Raw genomic sequence first — 24,216 nt, 5'->3', positions numbered from 1 at the left:
ACAATCACAGATCAAGAGAATGTTTACATTTTCTTCCTCCGCACCGCGCCGCCGATGCGGTCGATCGAGACATGCGATTTTGAATTATTGATCGCGATTTCCCACTGCACTAGCTTCGGTTTATGTTGTCAAGCCAACATGTCTGCCCACGGAAGAACCTCGCGGCCTGGAACCACAGTCGATGTAAGTTCTAATTTTCATATTTTTGAACCCGATTTTGTCTTTAATTAGTGAAAGACTCATTGTCAATGATTATTTTTTTATTTTTGTTTCATTTCTGTTGCAGATTCTCAATAGGAAAGTGCCAGAAAATCCCAGGTACAAAGATGTGAAGCCGATGATTGACACGGGTAAGACAATATCCACCGTAATTGCTCGGTAATTTAGCGGGGATGTAGCGGCGTGAGATCTGAGTGTTGGTAGTGCCGCAGCTAGATCAAGGCGGGTGCTCTTACATTTGCATTTGCTGGTGGTGGTGGTAGCACATCAGTAGGTCTAGGCCTAGACCTATATCAGTTTGATGATGGATGTCGGTAATGCAAAGTTTTGGGAAATTCGGAAATTGGTTAGTACTAGTAGATAGATCTAGGCCTAGATCTAGGGCTAGATCTAGGCCTAGAGACTTCTATCTAGATCTAGACCTAGGCCTAGACTAGAGTCTAGGGGGCCGTTTCTCGAAACCGTCATAACTACAAGATCAACGACATCTCGCCACTGTCACGCAACTTGTCAGCTAAGTGTTTCACGAAGCCGTCTTTGCCAAGATGAGCGACAACTTCCGCGACAAGCGAGTTGTCACTGCTCCGAACCTGTCATATCTTTTTAATTGCTGTAAAGCGCCATCACAAGTCAGTTTGTTGCCATTCCATGGGCCGCGAAATGGACGATTAGTTTCAATATCATTTTGAGAAAAATATAGACGAGTTCGGTACGTAATTCTCTGGGATGCGAAATGCAAATGGACAAAAGTGAGAATACAAATTATACAGAAACTTTTAAAAGCTGAATATAAATATTAAATCACAAATCATTAAACTATAACATATAAATAAGAGAGGTAAGAATGTTACACACCGTTTTCCATAGTCGATTCATAGTCTTTTCTTAGGATACCGTATACCTTTGGGGCCTATGTGAATTATTATTCCCTCTCTAATTACTTCTTCCAAATTATATTTTCAATATCAAATCAATTATATAACGAGTATTTATGAGACTCTAGAATAAAAACTGGCGGAGAAAAGACATTTTGCCTAAAATTCCTCGTCACAATAAACAAAAAAGTACGTATTGATAAACTATCACATTACGGTATCCTTCAACTAACTTTTGATTCGACTGTCAAAAAAAAAACACTCACCGGTTTTTCTTCAATTTAAGAATCTTTACAGAAATATGCAAATCGTTTGATGATGTAAATATGATAATGACACTATTCATTATTTATTTTAGGAGAATTTATATGTATATATTTCTTTTTGAACAATTTTAGCCCCAAAACTTGTTTTGGGTTATTCTTGATAAATCAAATGGATCGTGACAAAGACTATGTTCTTGAGCTGCTAGTATCGCGATATATCGATATCATGTCTGTCATGGCTTTGTGAAACGGTTTATCCGCTTCATGACATCTCCGTAGGTCGCCGACAAAGATATGACTGTCATGGAGTTGGTTTCGAGAAACGGCCCCCTGACTACTAGAGTCTATTTGGATGCCCCTGTGGATTGTCAGCAAAAGAAAATTTAGCCCCTAAAATTAGTAATAGTAAAACGCTACTGATTTTGAGAAATTGAATGAAAAAAAATTTACCGATGCTCCCGGTATATTTTAAATATTTCAAACAGCGCCTCAGAGTAGACCATTCCATGGTAGCCGCAACCATGAAAATCTCTGATAGAATAATTTCCAAACGGGAATAGCAAATCGGTCAATTTGTAGTCAAGAAACATTGTTACTTTTAAAGCTAAAGTAGGTCTAATATCAGTCTTGAGAGGGAGCTATACAACACAAAGAGTTTATTATTTACAATTTCATCACTTAGACTACTTTATATGCTAGATGATCAACCTTTTCTGATCGATTCCACAACGTTTCTTTCACAATGCAATCGCATGACTAGAACTGGTCTTTACCTTTAAACATGGATCTAATTTGATTTTATTAAAATTAATAGGCGTGTGTCCCTTTAAATCTAACAAAACAGAGAGGTAAATTAAAATTGAATTATTGGGTTATGACCACAATTACCACTATTACCATCACCAAAATCATCTACATCATACCCACCATCAAACCCCCATAGTGCACAGGCACCACCACCATCATCACCATTTTCATCCTTTCCATCACCAACTCAATCATTATAACCACCATCACCACTATCTATCCACCATCATTATCAATATCATTATCATTATTGGTCTTTATCTAAGGCTCCACACTAACGTTTTTTAGAAGGGGGTCCAGGTTGAACTTTTTACAGTCTGTATATATGCATGAACCCCATGTTAATTTTTGTCTTCACAATGTGGGGTGTCCAGCCTTAAATTTGGACACCCATGTGACCCTGGCCCCTGTTAGTGTAAGGGGACATGTTATTTGTGTGAGACTTGTCACAGACAGTAAGCCTATGTTGCCAGTGCATGTCAGAATACAGTAATGTTGCTGCGTTGGAACATACAGGTGAAACGACACAACTGTTCCATAATTTGAAAATTGCCTGGTAATACAATGCAAAGTACAAACGTAATACGACTAACAAAAGATGGAATTTGAAGTATTAAAGGTAAAGGCCAGTATTGGAAACGCCCCAATTTAAAAAAATGAAATGCAAGCTCTTATTACCAATCATGTGAAAGAATATGTATTGAATAATACATGATGATAAAAATGTTGACGGGAAACTGCCTACTAATTGATATATTTGGTAAATTAGTGTATCTCTCGCCTGTTGAGAGATACAAATGCACGTGTTGCGCACGTGTGTGTAGTCCCATATACATCTTTCTGTGTACAGTGATTCTAACTTTATGAAGACTTGGCCAAATTTCTTATCATTTTGATGATTCCAGAACCTTGCAGTACATCTATGCTAGATGATCAACCTTTTCTGATCGATTTCACAATGTTTCTTTCACAATGCAATCGCCTGACCATAACTGGTCTTTAGCTTTAAAGTATTGCTTATAAGCTGAGAAATGCCTGTATCGCCGACAAACATGCATAAGAGAGGATATTTAGTATTAGACTCTATATGTACAGCTGTAGGTCTATTTTTCCCTCTTAGCTGAAGTCATTGAAGTCTACTTTCCTATTATTAATATTTATGTGTGTGTTTAATAGTTTATTTGTGTTTGAATATATTTTGAGACCATTCTATTCATATATAAAGTTGTTTTTGTTATTAGAAATAAATCCTCTATACAATGAATTACTCATGAAACTTTAAACCATTGGTGAATTTAGGAAGAATATCAAGAAATTAAAAATAAAAATTAATTTGCTATTGGTGTGATAGAAACTAATTATTGCTGTCTGCATGTTTCTTTTTATTACAGGGGCAAGTTTGTCCAAGCACATGGCTAAAATTGAGGACATCAGAAAGAGTAAGTCAAGTATTCATAAAAGACTGAAGGGCATGGAGGGGAATGGGAAGCTATATTTCCCAGTTATAATCATATAATATGATAATGTTTATCAGTATAGTTGTGTCAACAAATGATGGTGTTGAGGGTAATGTAATATAAACCCCCCAAATGAAATCCAAATGTTATTGATATTATTACTATGATTTTATCAGTATCATTATTTTTTACTTTACTTTTATAGTTTTATAATTATTATTATCATTATTATTAGTAGTATTTTTATTACTATTGTTATTATTGTTATTGCTGTTTTGTTTTTTCTTTATTATTTTCATCAATATTATAGTAGTAGTAGTATCACTATTTATATTACTACTGAAGTTGTTGTTGTTGATGGGTTTTTACTTTACATTGCTTTACAATGAATGATTATGTCATTTTATTTAAACATAGAAGAAATAAGAGTGAATCTGTGGGGCCATATTACCATGCAGAGACCCTGTGTGACGTAAAAACTCCTTGTATCCAAATCTTATCATACAGTTATCATCAACAGTGACTGATCGCAAAAACCCTTGGAAAAAACAATTAAGTAAACTCCATGGGTAATATTAATGATGTTACCAATTTGGAGTAATTTAATTTACAGTTTTGCTGAGTCCATAGTGATGCCATGACAGTGTGATTAATAATTAATTGATTGCCTGCGCGTGTGATTAGATCCTCGTTTGGATGACTGCTATAGTACCTACATGTACACGTGTTACATCCTGGAGGCAGGTGGATTGGCTCATACATGAGTGCAAATGGGAAATAGTGTTCACATTTTTTTGAATTTAGGCTTTCCAAAGTAGAATTTAATTATTATGACAGTGAGCCAACAAGTTTTCCAAAGAAGCATCCAAAGTGGCTGAATATGTAGTTTTAATCTGATATATAATTTTAGGATAAAGCTGTCAATGTAACTTATTCTTCAAATTTTTAAGTAAAAAAAATATGGGCATGGAAAAAAAGATTTTTTATCCAGAAAATACAAAGGATTGGTGAGTCTTCTAAAGAAGCCCAAGATTGACCAACTACTTGCTTACCTTTAATCCAAGTATTTTTATCTGGCCGTATTGTGTCTTCGGTCCCCTATTTTGGTTGTACTTGTAAAGGACCAGAGATCACATGATTGTTATAGAATTGTACTCAATTGCATTATATCTTTCTCTAAAGCATTTCATCTTGTTTAAAATACAATGTAATCCCATAAAATGGCTGCTATTACCATTGTATTTCACGTTTGAAATCTCAGAAATACTTGCTGTCCAGTATTTCATCAACCTATTTTCACTTTTTTTTCTTCAAAATCTTACAATTGGCCTTTGCTAGAAATTTCAATCATTTTGATTATCAGTATGGGAAATACTTTATGATATCAGATAAGAAAGTGTATCATGGATGGAGGGGGGGGGGGGGCATGTACAAAAAGCATTGTTAGTGATGAAGCGGAGAAGACAAAGTCGTGCCCATGACCATTTACTGGTTTATTTACTGCTGCATGTCTACAGATATCAAATGAGTTGAATTTGCACATTATGCTTACATTGAACACAGAGGGCACTATAACAATTTGTAGTTCAACTTCAGACTCTTCACAGTAAGTTTCTATTTCTACAAAACTGTTTATTCAGGTCTCTAAATAAATGTTCATTCAAATGTTGAGGACTTGATGATTAAATTGCATTGACTCTGGGTAAATTGTGAAATTCTTTATGAACGTTTGTTGGTCAACGCACTTCATATGATTTACTTGGTTAAAGATAAAGTTGAGTTCTGGTCATGTGATTGCCTTGTGAAAGAAACAGTGTGAAGTCAATCAGAAAAGGTTGATCATCTAGCATTTAAGTACCGGTATTGGTGTGTACTGCAAGGTTCTGGAATCATCAAAATGATAAGAAATTGGGCCCAGTCGTGGTAAAGTTACAAGCACTGTACATAGAAATATGTATATTTTCATATATTTTCATAATTTCATATGTCCTTGGTGCAATTGATTATCCCTGGAAAAGTTGCAATAAATACCCTACATGTACATGTATTAACTCGTAATTGATCTTGAATAGGAAAATTAGGTGGTGAAATCAACAATTGATACAGTTGATTAAGGAATGTGAATGTAATTTATATCTACATCATACATAACTGGACAAATATATTTTTGGTAAGACACAAGATCCCTTTTTAGATTTTTATTATATTTTCAGTGTTTTTTATGCATTTTTTTGTTTTCTTTCTCTTACAAGAGCTTTCAGATTTCAGAAGCTCTTTATAAAGCTTACCATAACTAAGTTGCTCTCCTCTCCTCTGTATCTTTTGCTAGATTACTGGAGTTTTTTTGTTTTGTTTTATTTTTTAACAATATGTTTGCTCTTCAATTCATGTAATAAAATGTATTAACTTATAGTGATAGAGTGTATTCAGTTGAATCTTTCTAAAACTTTTGATGTATTCATTTATGTTATAAAGATTTTTGAAAACAAAATTCACAGTATTTGTTCTCTTAGGAATTATACTCATTATCAAAAACTGACATTGGATAGTTTTGCACATCATTACATACATTGGGTGAAGGCAAAACAGAAAGATGCATCGTTTAATTACTGGGTATTTGTATTCTTTGTAAATTACTGTACCCCCTACCTAGGTTGTTGTATGCTTCACGTAAATAGAAGGCTGTAGATAATTGTTTTATAAATAGGTTTCATTTTTGTCCACTCATTAGCATCCTACGAATAGAAGGTTGCTGCTACTGTCATGTAATTAGTTGATGAGCTACTGTTTGGATTTCAGTCTGTGCAAGAACACCCTTCCCCCTTTCAATATTTGCTCAACTCTTAGATGCGCAGATATTTGGCTTCATCTCACCATGGCAACAGCTTCCCCCCTTTGCTCACGGTGTGGTGTGGTGCGCACGATCAGTGACCACCCAGCATATGGTTATCCACAATGAGAAACACTTACCAAAGTGTGCGTTACTATTTACACTGTGCAAGAACCTTCTCAGTTGGGCTACTGTGTGGACACGGGTTTAGCTGTCATGCTCGAGTGCCATTTGGTGATCAAGACTTCTCTCCTAAACTACAAGGGTGCTACGGGATTATAAAAAGAGCATTTTGGCTTTTCACGTTGACGATCCAGCATCGATCTCTCACACTTTCTGCAGCTGTGTGCACATCCAGGAATCAATAATCCCCGACACTGAAATAAATATTCAGCACGTTTATATTTTTTAAAAGTATTTGAGTGATTCACTGACAGGATGCTAACATTGGACGCAACATTGAATTGATCGGGAGTTTATTTATAAACCATTCTAATACTAAGTGGTGGACAGCACATGAAGTCTGGTGATCAAGGAAAGCTCACATACCGGTAGTAATTTTCATCTGCATAGCATCTCTGATTTGTCAGTTAATATCTCTTGATGATCTGTCAGATATGGTTTTTTGTTGAAGGTATCTTCAGAACTTCTTAAAAAACCAGTCATTCATGTGTCTGTAGATAAAGAAGGTCTTCAAAACGTAGCAGCATCTTCAAATCTTTATGAAGGTCACAGAATTAATTGGCCTGTTCAAGTAATTGGAACACCAAGTGATCATTCCATCAGGGGTTGAATTTTAGATGTTACCATGTCAACAATCAGTCCAAGGAGTCCTCGAGACAAGTACATTGGAGCAGGTGATTTGACTCACCGTGAAGTCCAGAAAGATGTTAGCAATAGGAAGGCAAGGACAAAGCTAAGGCTAAGCATTATTTTGGATAAAAATGAATGTGGTAAGTGGTAAAATAGGACAGATTTTATGAAATGTCGAGCCAGTAGATTCCTTTCAATGGATCAATTTTCATCGTGGCATCTGTGTTAGTCTTGAGCTTTCTAAAGCCATTTAATATGTCTGATTTATCTGGTTCTTGATTTGCAGTGTGGTTTCGCTAGAATTCCAGGTTTTGTTATGTTTCTGGGCAGCAAGGAAGCATATCTGTTCAAGCTCACGATTTGTTCAATGTTTAAAATTGTTATGATGAAGTGATTCATATTTGACCTAGTGTCAATGATTAATTGTTATTCCTTCAAGTAAGTGTGTCTACTATCAAAGTTAGAATTTGAATAATTTACTCTTTTAATTTTTCTGCCTCAATCTTCTTAGGTTTCTTCTCTTGTATTAAATAGTATTGTAATTTTAGCTGACAAGTTATTTCCCCCTAAATATCAGCTATCAGCCCTATACGTGGGGTTCAATACTGGGCAATTCCACGGTAACGGAAGGACACTCAGACAAGATTTTTGAACTTCAGGTTCATACTAAAAGAACTGTTTTATTAGTATGTATTAAACTATGGGGAACAAAATGTGTTTCAGTCAAGTGGAAAGCTTCATCAACTTCACAAAGTTTGGATAAACACTAATTAACTGGAAAAACCATGTCCATTTTTATGTCCTTCCGTTACCGAGATAATTAATATGCACATTCTTAAACTACTTAACTATAATGACAATTTTTTGGGGGAGAATTAAAGGCACTTATATAGGTATTATATCTGTACTGTTTCACATCTTATACTAATAAAACAGTTCTTTTAGTATGAACCTGAAGTTCAAAAATCTTGTCTGAGTGTCCTTCCGTTACCGTGGAATTGCCCTACTATCCTTTATGTTCTTCATACTCCTCAACAATTTACCTGTAGCTATACTGTAATAACTGTATGTACACAAATAGTTCACTTTCTTTTTATTTAGTGATTGGTACACTTTAAGTTTCTCCCCACTCCACAAGTCTTGATCAATCCATAGCTCTCACACTGTTAATGCTACATCATAGAAATAGAAAAACAAGTGTTGTTTACAAATAAAGGAAAAGAATAGATTTGTTGGAGAATGAGCTTTGTAATCCAGTAAATACTTTAGATCATGGCTTATCCTCCTCAAATCAGATTACACTGAGTTGTTTATCCCAAACCTAAAGTACATTCTAATCTTAGTCTCAATTTTTGTTGTACTATTTGAAGTTTTTTTTATACTGTAAAGTTTCAATGGTTTTAGAAATGTGTTTCCTTGGTGAGTAATGACTTGAGAGCTCTCCATTCAACAGAGCTTTTGCTTTGCTTCATATCCATTTTATATTCAAATCACACTGGCCTTCACAGTTATAATGAATCATTTTCAACATGTATTTGTTGTAAATAATCTGTTGTCTCGAATATTAGACTAGATGCATAGAATATTAGACTAGATGCATACACTTTGTCTTATTGCGGAAATATGATGTTTGTCATTGCTTAGTTGTCCAAATGTTGTAATAACGTGAAATGCAAATTTTGAAAGGAGGTTTACATGTAAGACAGATATTTACAGTGAAATATAATTAATTTCTTCCATGATTTACCTTTGTTTCAGATTACAGGTATAGGAACAATGAAATCTTCAAGCGTATGAAAGTGACAACATTTGTTCAGTTGGTGAGTAAACTTAACAAAATATGGTCCTATCAATGAGTGGATAAATTATTATCTGAGTTTACTTTAATTCTATTATTCTTTTTTGGTTGGTCTCTTTGTTACGTTTAGAGACAAAACAAATTTGATTTGATTGAAAAAAACAAGTTCAATGTGTCAGTTTTTTACATGGACAATTTTAAATGTAAATGAAACCACATAAGTGCACTGTGCACATAAATGTAAATCTGACCGCACAAAATTTAATTAGTTTATATTAAGCAAACACATGGTTTAATGACAGATACAAGATATTCTGTCATGATAAGTCGTTAATTCATCTGAGAAAGAAAAGTGATTCTTATTTTCATTGCTAACTTTGATACTAGTACTAGTGGTAGTATAAACATTCTCAGAAGAATTGTTTCACAGTATCATTAACTTCATTATGATCATATTCATTTTGCATTTTATTACCTACTTTTATTATATACTTTATTGTACAGCTATTTGCTATCCAGTAGATCTACAGTATGCACTTTTCAATACCGCAACATAGGATGATGTTGTTGTTGTTAATGATGATGAATTGATGATAAGGATGATGATAATGATGACGATGGTGGTGGTGGTGATGTTCTTGTTGTTCACCGGGTGTCTTGTACTGGTGGGAAATGGTGCATTGTGCAGAGAAAGGCATTCCAACTCTAAGGAATCTTTCTTTGAAAGCATGTTCAATTGTTCAAAGTGTGCCAATTGTATTTGTGTTGCCCGGGGTCTGTTTAACACCAAATTAGAGGAGTTTTCAGAAATAACTTGTGCACACATTGAGTACTTTCATAGGGTGCTGAACTATCCATTCACTTTATACTTTACACAAATTCAAAAACAGATACTCTCATTTTTGTGGAAGTATGGGAAACAACACGAACCCACGATGAAGAATTCTTTTAAATCTATTTTGAGACATTTTATGTTTGATCTTCCAAGTTGGAATTGCTGAATAGGTCTACAGTAGTACAGTGTATTATCTTGAGTTGCTGTCTGCTTACTAAAGTGCTTAGAAAATTAAAAACAGTTACAAGGTAATTTTTGTGTTGGGCGATACTTTACTAGAATTGAACTGAAATGCTGAGTGAGATGGTAAATTGTAATCTCTCCGCTATCCCTTGCCCTCTTATTTCATTTCTCTCTCCTTCTATCTCTGACCCCCCCCCCCCTCTCTCTCTCTCTCTCTCTCTCTCTCTCTCTCTTTCTAGTGACCGTTTCTTCTGTTTTTACTTTGTCATCTTCATTAGCTTCTCTCCCTCTTCCCCATCTTTCTCTCTCTCTCTCTCTCTCTCTCCTATCTCTCCCCTCTCTCTCCCCCTCTCTCTCCCCCTCTCCCCCCTCTCCCCCTCTCTTCCTTCCTCTTTTGTCTCTCTTCCTAGCTTTATGTCATGATACAAATGTTCATGATGAAATTACCTTTCGAATCAAGAGAAAGGATCTGTATTTGATCAGGGTTTGTGTAAGTTATTGTTGCGAAGGCGCCATGAATACCTCTGTATCTACAGATAAAGCAGACAAGTGGCAAGTATTTGTTGTCCCTCAAGGACTGCTTCACTCTAAAAATCTTCTGCCTTTATGACTTTAGGCAATAAATCCTCTGCCGAGAGCCAAAAGGGCATTACCTTCCAACCATTCACACAGAGTTTACACACTTCTGGCTTTCAACAGAGAACTTTTTTTGTGTGTGTACTTATTAATGTTTTTAATAGTTTTTTCAGTACCTTTATTGTGGAAGGGTTATATGATTCACTCAGTAAAAGAAACTACAATTCCTTTACATAATATACCATTAACAAAATTAATAAAATTATTTATACCTTTACTACCAAGTTTCGTAATTTTGTACGTACTGTATGTAAAAAAATTGATTTGTCCCGATTTATGTTCCTTGAGAATGATGCAATTAAAGCTTACATCTAAACAAACTTTAAAGGCCCCAATTCAACCAGTTTACCTTTTTTTCATGAGTTACACAAAAACTAAAAACATCAAATTTACAAGGGGTAGGAATAATTCAGTTGTAAAATGTAAGTGTTAAGAAAAAATCTTAACAGTTATTTTGTTATTTGTATGGTGTACTCAATATCGTTATGCATCCATCCCGCATCCGCAGGCTACTTGCAGTAAATCACTCTGTTACTATAATCTCACACTGCAGCTCTATATTGCATCCGTCAATTTATGTGCAATCATTTTTATGGATGACATTTATTATTAAAGCTTCTAGTTGCACAGCTGACGGCGGCATGTATTGGTGTCACAATCACTCTGCCTGGTTGCTAGGTGATAGGGGAAGCTCATTTCAGGTATTTCCTATCTCTCTCTCTTTCTTGTCTGTCAGGTTTTACAAGTAAACACTATCAGGCAGAATGAAAGGCAGCAGTCAAGGATGAGAAGTTTTTCAGGTTTGTCCCACTTCAACCTACATTACTTCAATCACAATTGACGTTCAATGAAATATCTTCTTGAAATTCAAACTTAAGTTAATTTTTAAACTGAACATTTTACTTTGAAGGATAATTTCCAGAGAACATGATTAGTTGGATACTATAATTCAATCATAGCTTTTTTTTCTCTCTTCAAATTTGTTTATGATATTGATTAGATAAGACTAGAAAACATATTGCCCAAATCTAGGCATTTTGATTTTAAATAACAAAAAGAATGCTCACAAACAATCCATTTGCAAGCATGTTATTATTGATATAGTAATTGAAATTTTGTCATTTTATCTGACATTAATTTTTATTTATTTTCATATATGTAAAATGACAGTCAGATCCTGAGTTACAAAATTTTGAGGCATATATATATATATTTTTTTTTTTCATGATTAACAAACAAAAATTATATTAATATTACAAAAGTATTTTTATCATTATGGTGTTAAATTCAGAAGATGCTACTGGTCATGAAATATTTTCTGCTCTACTTTGAATACCCTTCTAGTAACTTCATTTCATTATCTTCATGTAGTACATTTAAGTTGTTTTCTATAGTATTTGACATACATCCTTTATCCCCTTCCATGATTGTAGAAGCAGAAAGACCAGAAACGACCGATCTAAACATGAATGGTGGTAGTGGGGATGGCCAGAGTCCTGTCCCTTCGCTTGCCTTAACAGAAGGGGACTTTGGGGGACAACCAGAACAACCCTTAACATCAAGATCAACACTTCAAAGGTAGGAGACTTTACAATCCACTCAAAATGTATTGTAACCTTTTTATGAAATATGGACTTGAACAGGATACGTTTTTTTTAAAGAAAGCATTATGTATTTTATTTTAAAATTTATTTAGAAAAACGGAAGGAAAAAAATTAACCACCCGTGCCTCTGTTGATCATAATACCAAGCAATAACATGTATCGCTGAACGAAAGGTTCAAATGTCATCGATCAAATGCAGATTTGAATGGTGATAAGGAAAAAAAGGCTGAAAAGCGATTTACATGTAAAACCTCATATTTCAGTTTCATTCAGTCAGCCCTTGCATCCTGGTGAAGGACGGCTTTGAGAAGACTTTGATTTATTGCAGAGCAGATGCTCTCTATCTATAGAGGTTGAAGGAATCGGAATGATAGATGAGGAGAAAATGGGATATACCGGTACTACAGATGATTGGAGAATCGGACCATCCTGTTTGAACAATCGATCTCCCAATAATCGTACGCTACTATTATATTCCTTTGAATATAATTTTAACCTCGATCTCCCAATAATCATACGCTACTATTATATTCCTTTGAACATAATTTTAACCTCGATCTCCCAATAATCGTACGCTACTATTATATTCCTTTGAACATAATCTTAACCTCGATCTCCCAATAATCGTACGCTACTATTATATTCCTTTGAACATAATTTTAACCTCGATCTCCCAATAATCGTACGCTACTATTATATTCCTTTGAACATAATTTTAACCTCGATCTTTCAATAATCGTACGCTACTATTATATTCCTTTGAACATAATTTTAACCTCGATCTCCCAATAATCGTACGCTACTATTATATTCCTTTGAACATAATTTTAACCTCGATCTCCCAATAATCGTACGCTACTATTATATTCCTTTGAACATAATCTTAACCTCGATCTCCCAATAATCGTACGCTACTATTATATTCCTTTGAACATAATTTTAACCTCGATCTCCCAATAATCGTACGCTACTATTATATTCCTTTGAACATAATTTTAACCTCGATCTTCCAATAATCGTACGCTACTATTATATTCCTTTGAACATAATTTTAACCTCGATCTCCCAATAATCGTACGCTACTATTATATTCCTTTGAACATAATTTTAACCTCGATCTCCCAATAACCGTACGCTACTAATATATTCCTTTGATTTTCACAATTTCATTTAGCAAATAATCTGGTGAATAAACTTAATATTTTTGTATCACTAAAAAACACCTGCCTGATAAGGGCTATTGTTTTGGGGCAATTATTTGATTGTTGAATAAAATTGTGTCCAAATACTGTCAAACCTGCTTCAGTGACCACCTGTCTACAGAGACCACCTGTCTACAAAGGCCACATTTGTTGTTTCCCTTAAAAATGGTTTCTCATTGAATCATGTGCTAAAGTAACCTGTTTCCCTTGGGCGGTCGCTATAGACAGGATTGACTGTATGTTCAAATGCGTTTGAATGCAGAGTATTAATCACAAGTTATATTCTCTCCTTCCCTTCCCAAGGGAAATGAAATACACCCAGAGGAAAGATAAGGCATTGTTTTCACCTAAATATAAAATTAGCAGGTATTAAAATGATTTTTCACCCCAATGTATGTTAGACTTGAAGTAATGTTATACTGAAAGCAAACTAGTGGTATCTCTTCCCTGTTGTGATTCAGATAGCACAATGTATTTTGTACCTTCACACATTCAGTTTTTTGTTGTTTCTGTTTCTTTATCATTCTTATACTTAAAGGATTATTAGTGTACAGTGAACTGTACTGAGTGTCCAATTTCGTTTTAAGTTTTTCTTCACCTAAGTGCTTTTACTTGCATGATTGATGCTACCAAATACTCATTTCCTTAATTTCACTGAGATATATTTTCTACGACATAATATGGTACCACCACTAACTGTACTTTATAATGTGAATCTAGGTCATGTTTATGACATTTTTTTCTTTATCTCTTGATCTGTAACCATTTCCCTTGTAATATCAAATTCATCATCAACTATTATGCCTAACTTACCTTCTCCTTATGTGATATTGTACTCACAACTGAGTGACAGGCCTGCATGTATTGTACACTCAATTTTAGTAGTCAATTTATTCTTTAAATTGTGTAATAATTTGGAAGTACAGTGAAGCAACAACATATTTATTCATTTATTGATGTATCACCTAGACTGTATATAGTTAATTTGGAAGTACAGTGTAGCAACAACATTTTATTCATTTATGTATCACCTAAACTGTATATAGTTTGATGTAACTATTTTATAGCATTCTTATATATATCTTGGTACCATTATTTTCAGTTATATATGCAATCAAATGTGTTTGTTTGTACAAAAAAATTAGTCAACGGCTTAACTTTTTAAGGTCCCCAAATTTTTGTTTTATGGAAATCTTGCAGCACACATTATCACTTGAAAACAATCCTGAAATCATTCACACAAAAAAAGCATCTTGGAATGTATTCATTTTACAAATGAAATATCAATCTAAAATGTGGCACTGGTGATTCCAAGAAGTTAGAATGACTTCAATTGGAAGGTTTGTCATGAAGTGAAAAAGTGACAGGTATATTATAATAGTGTACACTTATGCTGTTTAACATGCTCTCTTTGTAATGTAATGTCTTTCAAAGCAATCATGTCTTTATAGTTATAGATAAAATCTGAGATATGGTACTACAACAGTACCTAATGATGGTTAAGTACGGTTTGAGATATTGCCAATCCAAATTTCATTTCATTTTTTTAGACACTCCATATATATGATTCTTTATGTTGTGTACATTGTACAGTGTGATAGCAGGCGTAGGAGAGTTTGATCTGTCAGGAGAGTACGTGGATGATCCAACACCTAGGTCAGATGCAACAGAACAAGAACCAGACTGTCCTTATCTTCTACTTGACTTGAGGGATAAAGATATATATCAACAGTGCCACATCATAACAGGTAATTGACACTCCCCCCTCCCCCCCCCCCCTCCCCCACTCAAAGCCATGAAAATAGCATTCAGACGTCAGCAGAACTTTGAGGCTCTGAAACCTCATAGGAGTTTCAGTTATGTATCATGTCATAAACAAGGGCTGTTCATTTATTGCTATTTAGAAACAAAATTTCAAGTGCATTTTGTCATTTTTGACACCAGTACTCTTAAAGGGACTTGTTAACATTATTCAGATGAGAGAAATTGGTGCTAAGGTAGTGAATTCAATGCTACATGTACATTTAAAAATCTCAAAGTTTGAGTAGAAACAGACCATTATTAATAATAACAATTGAAAAACACTGATCTGATCAATTCCTGATTTCTCTCAACTATTATAATTCCATTAAATTTGAGGTGAATGTAAATCCTCACAAAGCAATGAATTGGCTCTGTATACCATTTCAAACATTTAAGTGTTGAAAGATTTTAAAAAGCCTGTTTTATGTCCTTTTTTCATGGGAAAACGTTTGGGAGAATTTACTTTTAGAGGGTGTTGCACAGTGACGCCTTCAAAGGAAACCATATATATCTTTGAGGTTTGACAATTTTTCCAGGATCTTTTGCATGTTAGAGGGTTAGTACAGTAGAAGAAATATAATAAGTAACATTTCATCTAAAAATTACGTAGTTTTTTCATCAACCTTCAACAATGTTACCGGTTCACTTTAAAGATTGTGCAGAAAACGTGATGGAAATTTCATACCATTTTCTGTTTGATTAGATTTGTTATCAGTGTTTTAAGCTATTTACCCGATAAAAGCATGTTTTTCTTTATTTCACTTTGCAGCGGAATGCTATCCCACAGCAATGTTATCAAGAGCAGTCAACAACTTTACAAAGAACATCTTAAACTTTGTATCCTTTATAACAAGTAGTTTAAGAGAAGTATTTTGTGATTATTAACAATAGCTGTTTGGAAGTGTGTGAACCAGAATGATGAGCATCACTGTACTCTCTGCATTATTCATTTTGTGGCATCATGAATTCCTGTATATATACTAAATTTGTAAAGTATTTATATCTAGATGCACATGCATGTTTGTTGTTATTTGGACATTAACCTGAGAACTCCGTCATCAATTGGCAAAGGAGATATACCTGTTATTAAAAGATAATGTTCCTATTCTGATAAAATTTGAAAGAGGACAAAAATGCAAATTTTGAAATAGATTGTTAGTAAAGAGACTACAATTTTTGGACAAAAAAAATATATAAGTACCGTATACTTCCCTATGGTTCAAAGCTGATTTATACTTTCCTGAATCTCAAAATGATAGACATCCTAATCATGTAAATAATTCCCTTTGCACATATCCCGATCATGTGATTTGGAAACCGTTGATTAGTATGTGGTGAAAGTTATTACCGGAAACTTATTTGGAGTATTGGGAATTGATATTCAGCCCTTTTCAGTTGATTTAAATTTATATTTCAAATTAAGGTTAAATTGCTTCCCCTTCTTGGTTCTCATTATTCGTCCTACCAAGTTATATGATGAAACAAAAGACAAGAAAAGTGTTTGTATTTTCCTGAGCTGCTGATTTCAGCGAAACAAACCAGGAAAGATCATCGTAATATACGATGAGGATGAAAGGATATCGACCACAGCAGCAACCACGTTTGTAGATAGAGGATTTGACAATGTATTTTTACTATCAGGAGGTAAGTGATATTCTGTACAAAGTTCTTGTAGTCAAATGTGCCGACATAAGTAACAAACACATTGTCTGTTGAGAGCCAGATTGGCATTATCTCTTTGTCGTTGATGGCCAAGTAGCTCTCAGCGGTTAAAAAGAAAGTTATTAGTTCCAAGTTCCCTGTTGTAAATCATTTGAAATATATTTGTAAAGTTTATTCTTTGTGATCGATAGCACATTGTTGATAATGAGTAAATATATGTTTCTGAATTGTTGTAATGACTGTAGTATTGTGTATGTGGTGAAACTACAATTTTCATTTCATTGTTACTTAAAGTTATTGTTACTAAAATGAATGGGTCTTTTATTCTATTGAATATTTGTTGATTTGTCATTGATATGAATGAAACCTTACAATAAAAACTTGTTTTCTTACTTTCTACATCTATCACTGCATACAGTAACAACTCCCAAGTGTTTGTCATTGAGATGATGTGAAATTGTTTCTGAAAACAAGGCAAATTGATTTTTTTTTTTTTTTTTAAATAACCAAGGGTTGATCCACTGTGCCACTTTTTATGTGTATCATCATGTTACTCTTGAAACCTGTAAGAATTTTTTTCTTCAGTCATACCTATGACTATTTAAAAATCTTTAAGAATGATAGAAATTCATAAATAAGTTTTGCAATGTTGTTACAGAGAAAACTGCTTTAGAAAGCACCCGTCTATAAAGACTACATTTTCTGTATCCCTTGAATAGTGTTTCCCATTGAAAAGTGTACTTAAGGAACCTGGACATAAAGACCCCAAGCTTATGAAGACTGCTTCTCTTGTTTCTCTTTTATTAACAGGTTTATCTTCCTTATACACTGGTTCACTGTAGCAAGAAAAGAAAATTTCAATAGAATACATATCCATATCAATGTTTTATTATTATCTTTAGGTTTGAAGGTAGCAGCACAGAAGTTCCCCAAAGGTCTGATCACAGGGACCCTTCCACCCTCATGCAGACCACCTCCACCCCAAACATCCAGGTCTTCAAAGAAGGTTTTGAAAGTAAAGACCCCGCCCCAGATACCAGCTGACAAAACCACCTTCATGGCAGATGATATCCTTTACATATTGATCAATGACCAGAAATTGTGATATTTTTTTAAAATCTAATTTATTTGAAGAGAGTAAGATTTTGGATGATACAAGAAGCACTTAATTTCCCCCCTTTTGTTTCTTCTTGCCTTTCTTTAATCATGTGCTTCGTTGTATCATTATTTCATCTGTTCCTTATTCATTTTCTGTTGTATGTAGGTATATATTCCCTCCACTAGTGGTTCCTTTTAACGCTCTGTTTATCTTTGATTTTTAAGTCTCTTCAATAAATGAAAACCTCAAAATGCATTTTTCTTCTTCATATGATGTTGTGCTTGTCTCTCCAGCATTAAAATATTTCCTCATAAAGCACATGCTTGACCTTTTATACATTCCTCCAAAATGAAAGTAGTCTACCTGACAATAAATAAGCCCCTATACTAGGGTGGATAGATGGTGCTAGATATTTTAGATGCTTAATCAGATCAGCGTATAGTTGTAAACATGTTTCTCTTCCTTGACTGTTGTATTTTTTTTCTACATCTGGAAAATCTGAGTAATCAACTGGATGAAAGCCTCATTCCAAAGGATAGTGGAAGTAAGTTTCCATTGCATTTTCTCTATTTTTCTAGTTGTTTTTCTTCTCTGACTAATCCTTTGAAAAACAACCATGAAATTTATTGTTACAAGGACCTCAAGAAGTTCATAAATGATTAGACTAAATCTTTGATTCTTTTATAAATAAGTATATTTAACATTTAATATTCATGAATAACCATTTGTCAACAGTAATTGAATGAAGATTTTAGAGGTTGAGCTTTTGGGGCAAACTAATTTGTTATGTTGTTTAACAATTTGTGTTTATGTATTTATTTGTTTTCATCCTTATTGCCCTTTGAGTTCAGCCATTTTTATGGGTTTACATTTACATACAATAAAGTAATGAAAAGAGAATTTTGGTGCTTTGGTCTATGTAAGTGCTCACCTCCAAACGAGTATTTCATTGATATGTCTGTTTCCAGGTCGATTGAGCCGTGCCACACCTCAAGCTAACCCTGACCCTAACGCAAAGATCCTGTCGTCAAGATCATCTTCTTCTATGACTTCAAATACAAATCGTTCTTCACCATGGAAATAGCCAAACCATGTCTCATGACCACTAATCTACCCAATGAACAGCTACACCCTTACATCTTATAGGCAACTTCTGACATTTTCTTTTACAGAAACTAGTAAACTCAGATATTTTGCTACAAATTAATTATCAATTCTGTTTAGACTGCCTAGATGCTGCTAATTTATTTCAGTAGATGAATATTTACATACATGTATTTTTATGAAAAAATGGTATTCTGTATCTATAAAATCATTCATTATATTGTCTGCATGGGGCATAAATGCAATGAAGTATTATAAGAGCTTTGTAGATCCCAGCAGATGATATTTAAATAGATAAGCTACTTATCCAAATTCAACTATGTATGTACAGATGCAGAAAAGTATAGAGGTATTACCATATTATATATTTATTGATTCATCCATTATCCGATATGACAGGTTATTAAAACATATTTAACATTGTATTAATGGTACAGTGAAAGTAATTGTGATTAAGTGAGTGATAATTTGCTTGCCGTACATTTATATGGAATATGTCAGAGATTTTCTCAATAATATGCAAAGACCGTCTATATTAACACACTTTCAAAGCATTTTGAGTATGGGCCGTTCAGTCAGAGGGTGTTCCGTACAATGTATCTGGTACCAATCGATATGATGCCTATTCAGCTTATGGTTACTCAAAGATAGAAAGACAATGTTTTAAAATGACCTACCGGTACAAATGTTCATTGTATGTTAGCATTAGTAGGTGTTTCATACTGCTTGTCAACAAGATATCTAGGGGCCAGTGACACAAAGACATAACTCCATTTTGAGAAAAACTGGTTTATGTGTCACTGAGCATTTGGGCCTTAAGGAGTTAAGTCTATGTTTCACTAGCCATTGACTCAATGGGGTGTTGAGTGGAGTTAAGTCTTTGTGTTTCCTGGAAAGCCCACATTTTTCTGAACATTTTGATATCAAATTCTCATTTTGGCAAAATATGGAGTTACGTCTTTGTGTCACTGAACCCTTGATATGTTGGTTCTTTTACCAGTACTACTATTCATAACTAGTAAACAGAGTAGTAGCTGCAGCTGTAGAGAGAATGGACTTATAATGTGCAAATCAGAAAGATGGGCTATGCTGTTTCTAAAAAAATAGCATTGGGTCGGAGGCGGAGGTTCTTAAATTTTATTTTATTTTTTATTTTTTGTGGGAGAGCAAGAGTTTATTAGATATTGGCCTCATTTCTATTCTTTGAATTAAAAAAATGCTAACACCCTTTAATACAGGTCAGGTGTAATATAATGCTAGTAACATCTTGTGCGTGTAGTTGGGCCTTCCTGAATTTCTGGAAGTATCCAAGACTTAAATCATATGAGGCATTGACAGTTAGGTATAGTTGCATGTAGGTCAAATATTGTACCTGTTCAGCCAATATTGATTAGGCCTAGGATCAATATTTGAATACTAGTACGCAGTATTCAAATTATTCAAATAGCTTAACACTAATTGGAACATGGAGACCCCATTTCCCCCTCTCAAAAGTGTCGCGGCTGAGTGGTTTAAGGCGCTTGACTGGAGATGCGAAGGTCGAGGGTTCGAATCCGGGCATGGCACTAATATCCTTTGGCAAGATTCTAACCTGCACTTGCTACTCTCCACCCAGGTGTTAAATGGGTACCCCGTAGGATGCGACCATGAAACAGTCGAACAGTTTTTGAGCGTCAAGTAACGCCTGGCGGGAATGCTCCCCAGGAAGTGGAGAATGTGCACACAGTGTGTGTGGGCAAGCAGTGAATCCAATGACCGGGGTAATAGCATATCTGTAAAGCACTTAGAGACATTGTATTAAGCACTATATAAAAGCGGAATATTATTATTATTGGAATATTTGGGAAAAGTCAAGGAATATCACCTAAAAAACAATAACCAGATTTGAGGAAGGTAATGTGATATCTTACTATAAAGTTCCAAAACATGCCACCGGCATAATAATAATAAGAGCAACGAAACGCCCAAGTTAGCTGGGAGCATCCTGTTTCTAATCCCCCTGAACCCTGCCATTTTTTTTGAAAGGCGATATGGTATTCGCCCTAAAGATTATGATCGCTTCCTTATTCATGTGTTTATGCTTGCTTCCTCGATATGGCGAAACTGCTTTCTTTCAGTTGCTTTAATATTTCTGTTTTGTGCATTAGAAAATAAAATCACAGTTAGTATATATTTGATAACTTATACAGTAGGCTTTAATATGGTAGTACCATGTGAGAGAGGGGGGAGGATTGGATACTGTATATCTACACCATGCAAGCCGATACTTATTGTCGCTGTTTTCACGAAGTGACGGTAGTGAAAAAAAATTGCATTCACTTTGCATTACGATTTTCCTCACTACCGTCACTTCGTGAAAATAGGGACGTTATAAGCAGCAACTTAAATTTTGCACTTGTAGATATTTTCTGACAGAATTTTTTCTCCCTCTCCCCTCAATATTTTCATCTTTATTTTCATATATTTCAGTGTCTCCTTTATGATCGATCTTTTGCCTAATATTAGTTTGATATATGATTTATCCATTTCATATTTTCAGTTCCGAGATGGTCTTCAATGAAATAAAATATTAGGCAAAAATCAATGATAAAGTTGACACTGAAATTTAACAAAAAATGATGATGAAAATATTGAGGGGAGAGGGAGAACAAACTCTGTATAGTTTTATTTTCATCGGAGAAGGCCTTTAAGTGTCCAAGATGAAAGTATTGTTTTATTATTATTTGCTAGGCATATGTAATGCTTTAATTCATTTGTTTTGTCTGCACTTGAAGCACTATGGTTTATTAGCACTGAATTGTTGATAAGTAGATAGGATGCAATATGCCTATAATTCATAGACCTTGACAGGTTTGATAAAAAATACTCTCTCTTGTCTTATTAGCTGTTTTTTTTTAAAAATATTAATTTGTATATATGTTATTAAATTGGAGATGAAACTAGTTGTAACCTGTTAAAGTACAAAATACACACATCCTGAGTGATGGAAGAGAATAAAATTATTCTTAATTCCAGTCGTTAATTTTGCTAAAATGTAATAAAAAATGGCTTTAAACTATAAAAGGAAACACACTCGTCATGAGCTTTATATCTTGACCCCTTGTACCACACCTAATAATGTCATTATGTTAGGTTGGACTATTTAAGAGGGTACAGAAGCTTCATTCAATTTCACTTCTAAGTTATTACTTGTGCTATTGCTTTTCCTGAATGATCATTTAGAAAGTTGTAAATGTTGTTTGTAAATGTGTAAAAATAGAAGAGTTTTAAATAAAAACTTGTTTATTGTACATATTATTTGTTGTGTTGCTTAATGAAGTTCTGAAAGTACAAAGAGACAGCTTTAAAATGGAATGTTATTCTGGATTGCTTGATGCATTGAAATATTACAACAAGGTCATCACCTCAACAACAACAAATTTGGAGTATGCATATTTTTGCATTTTAAAACTTCTATTAGAACCCTGCCCCCATCTCATAAATCCACCAGTTATGGGAAGTGAAAAGTTGAATAGTCCACTTTCCAAAGTAATTAACTTACCAGAATCTTCTAAAAGGGCTTCTATAGCCATCACAAGAATCTGTAATTAATCAGTTATATTATTTTCTAGTTTTGTTTTGTTTAAAGTTTATAAAAACTTTTTCAATAATTTAACACTTATGAGAGAGGGAGAGAGAGAGAGAGAGAGAGAGAGAGAGAGAGAAAGCGTGTTAGCAAGGGAGAGAGCGACACACACAGCACGACACCATGAACTCTGGATGAAGTTCCTTGGTTGTGTATGATACAGAGGTATAATTTTTTTTTGTAAAGAAATTTGTCTTGCACCCAGTAAATAAAGATCGCTTGCTCGGTCTTGTATTCTTATATAAAAGGATTTATGAGGTTTCGAGTATGAAAGGGCTGTCATCTTGCAAAATGACTTTATTTTAAGTGAATCCACTTTAAGGGCAAATGTCATTAACAATAAAGCAAAAGTGAAAGTCTGGAATAATTACATGTCCAAGGCAGTAGCTGCATGCATGTGAGCTTTTAAAACAGACACTTCAATCACATGGTTAATCATAATAAATCAGCAACCAGAAGTACGCCATTAATTATTTTCAAGTCCGAAGTATTTTATTTTTTTAGTCCAAGAGATTTTTAAACCGATTACAAAAACTTCTAAATTTAAGACATGCACCATCATAAGAATTTGAATTTAAAATCCTTAAAAGTACTTAAAATTCTTGTCTAATTTATCTATTCTTTATATCAAACAAGATTTACTTTTGGCTGCGCGCGCATGCATGACGTCATCTACGAACAATCTGATTGAAGAAAAGTTTTAGTCCTCAAAGATAAATAAGCAGAGGTCAATTTCAATCGTATTTTCAGTTAATGTTTAATGCTTAAGAAAGTTTTGAAGTTCAAGTTCTCGTAATCTATTTAAAAAAAATTAAGGTGCATAGCCTATTTAGGAACTACATAATGTACAACAGTAATCGTTTGAAATCATACAAAATATAATTGTGTAATCATGATAGTTATACATTTCTTAAAGAGGGTGAAATTGACGATGGAGATGACATTAATGGTAAAAAATGAAACAATCAAGAAACTGCACCAGATATTATATACAGAACGATAATTTATCAACGAAACAATGCAATCTTAGCATGACCTTGTTTCCCTAATGACTGATAAAAAACGTAGGTTTAAAATTCGCTTTGTAAGATTAAGCTTTAAGCCCTAGTGTCCTACGTTTCCAATAACGATAGCGATAACTATATACTAAGAAACAAGGCCGATTTAATTTCTAAAATGTGAAATATATCGGTAGTTTGATAATTGTGCAAATTATTATTGTATTCAAACAACTACACTAGAGGAAAAGTATTACAAAATTCCTCCAAAAATATCATCATATTACAGTTCTGCTGTAATTCATCACTTAATGACATTTTACAGCAAATACGTAACACTTAATTCCTCCTTCTTGGTGACTGACTCAAATGGTTCAATATATTGTTTGTTTGTTTTGTT

The 24,216-nt window shown here is 34.0% G+C and overlaps 1 protein-coding gene across 2 annotated transcripts; it reads left to right on the top strand.

The window, feature by feature from the left end:
* Positions 1 to 44: 44 nt before the first annotated feature.
* LOC579138 (centrosomal protein of 41 kDa B) lies at positions 45 to 20,043 on the top strand. 2 transcript variants are annotated; one of them, XM_779270.5, is made up of 12 exons: positions 45 to 183; positions 287 to 350; positions 3,559 to 3,606; positions 9,026 to 9,087; positions 11,456 to 11,519; positions 12,153 to 12,297; positions 15,119 to 15,273; positions 16,098 to 16,165; positions 16,858 to 16,972; positions 17,893 to 18,057; positions 18,577 to 18,633; positions 19,058 to 20,043. In XM_779270.5, the coding sequence occupies exons 1-12, from the start codon at positions 55 to 57 to the stop codon at positions 19,171 to 19,173; spliced, it is 1,188 nt and encodes a 395-aa protein (XP_784363.4). In that variant the 5' UTR covers positions 45 to 54; the 3' UTR covers positions 19,174 to 20,043. The 2 variants fall into 2 exon arrangements, with proteins under 2 accessions (XP_784363.4, XP_003727646.1); XM_003727598.3 differs by lacking the exons at positions 45 to 183; positions 287 to 350; positions 3,559 to 3,606 and adding an exon at positions 6,216 to 7,407.
* Positions 20,044 to 24,216: the final 4,173 nt, after the last annotated feature.

Source organism: Strongylocentrotus purpuratus, unplaced genomic scaffold, assembly GCF_000002235.5.
Source record: "Strongylocentrotus purpuratus isolate Spur 01 unplaced genomic scaffold, Spur_5.0 spur5_scaffold_6, whole genome shotgun sequence".
Lineage (NCBI taxonomy): Eukaryota > Metazoa > Echinodermata > Echinoidea > Camarodonta > Strongylocentrotidae > Strongylocentrotus > Strongylocentrotus purpuratus.
Note: the sequence above shows the minus strand (reverse complement) of the source record. Positions and strands in the feature narration are given on the sequence as shown.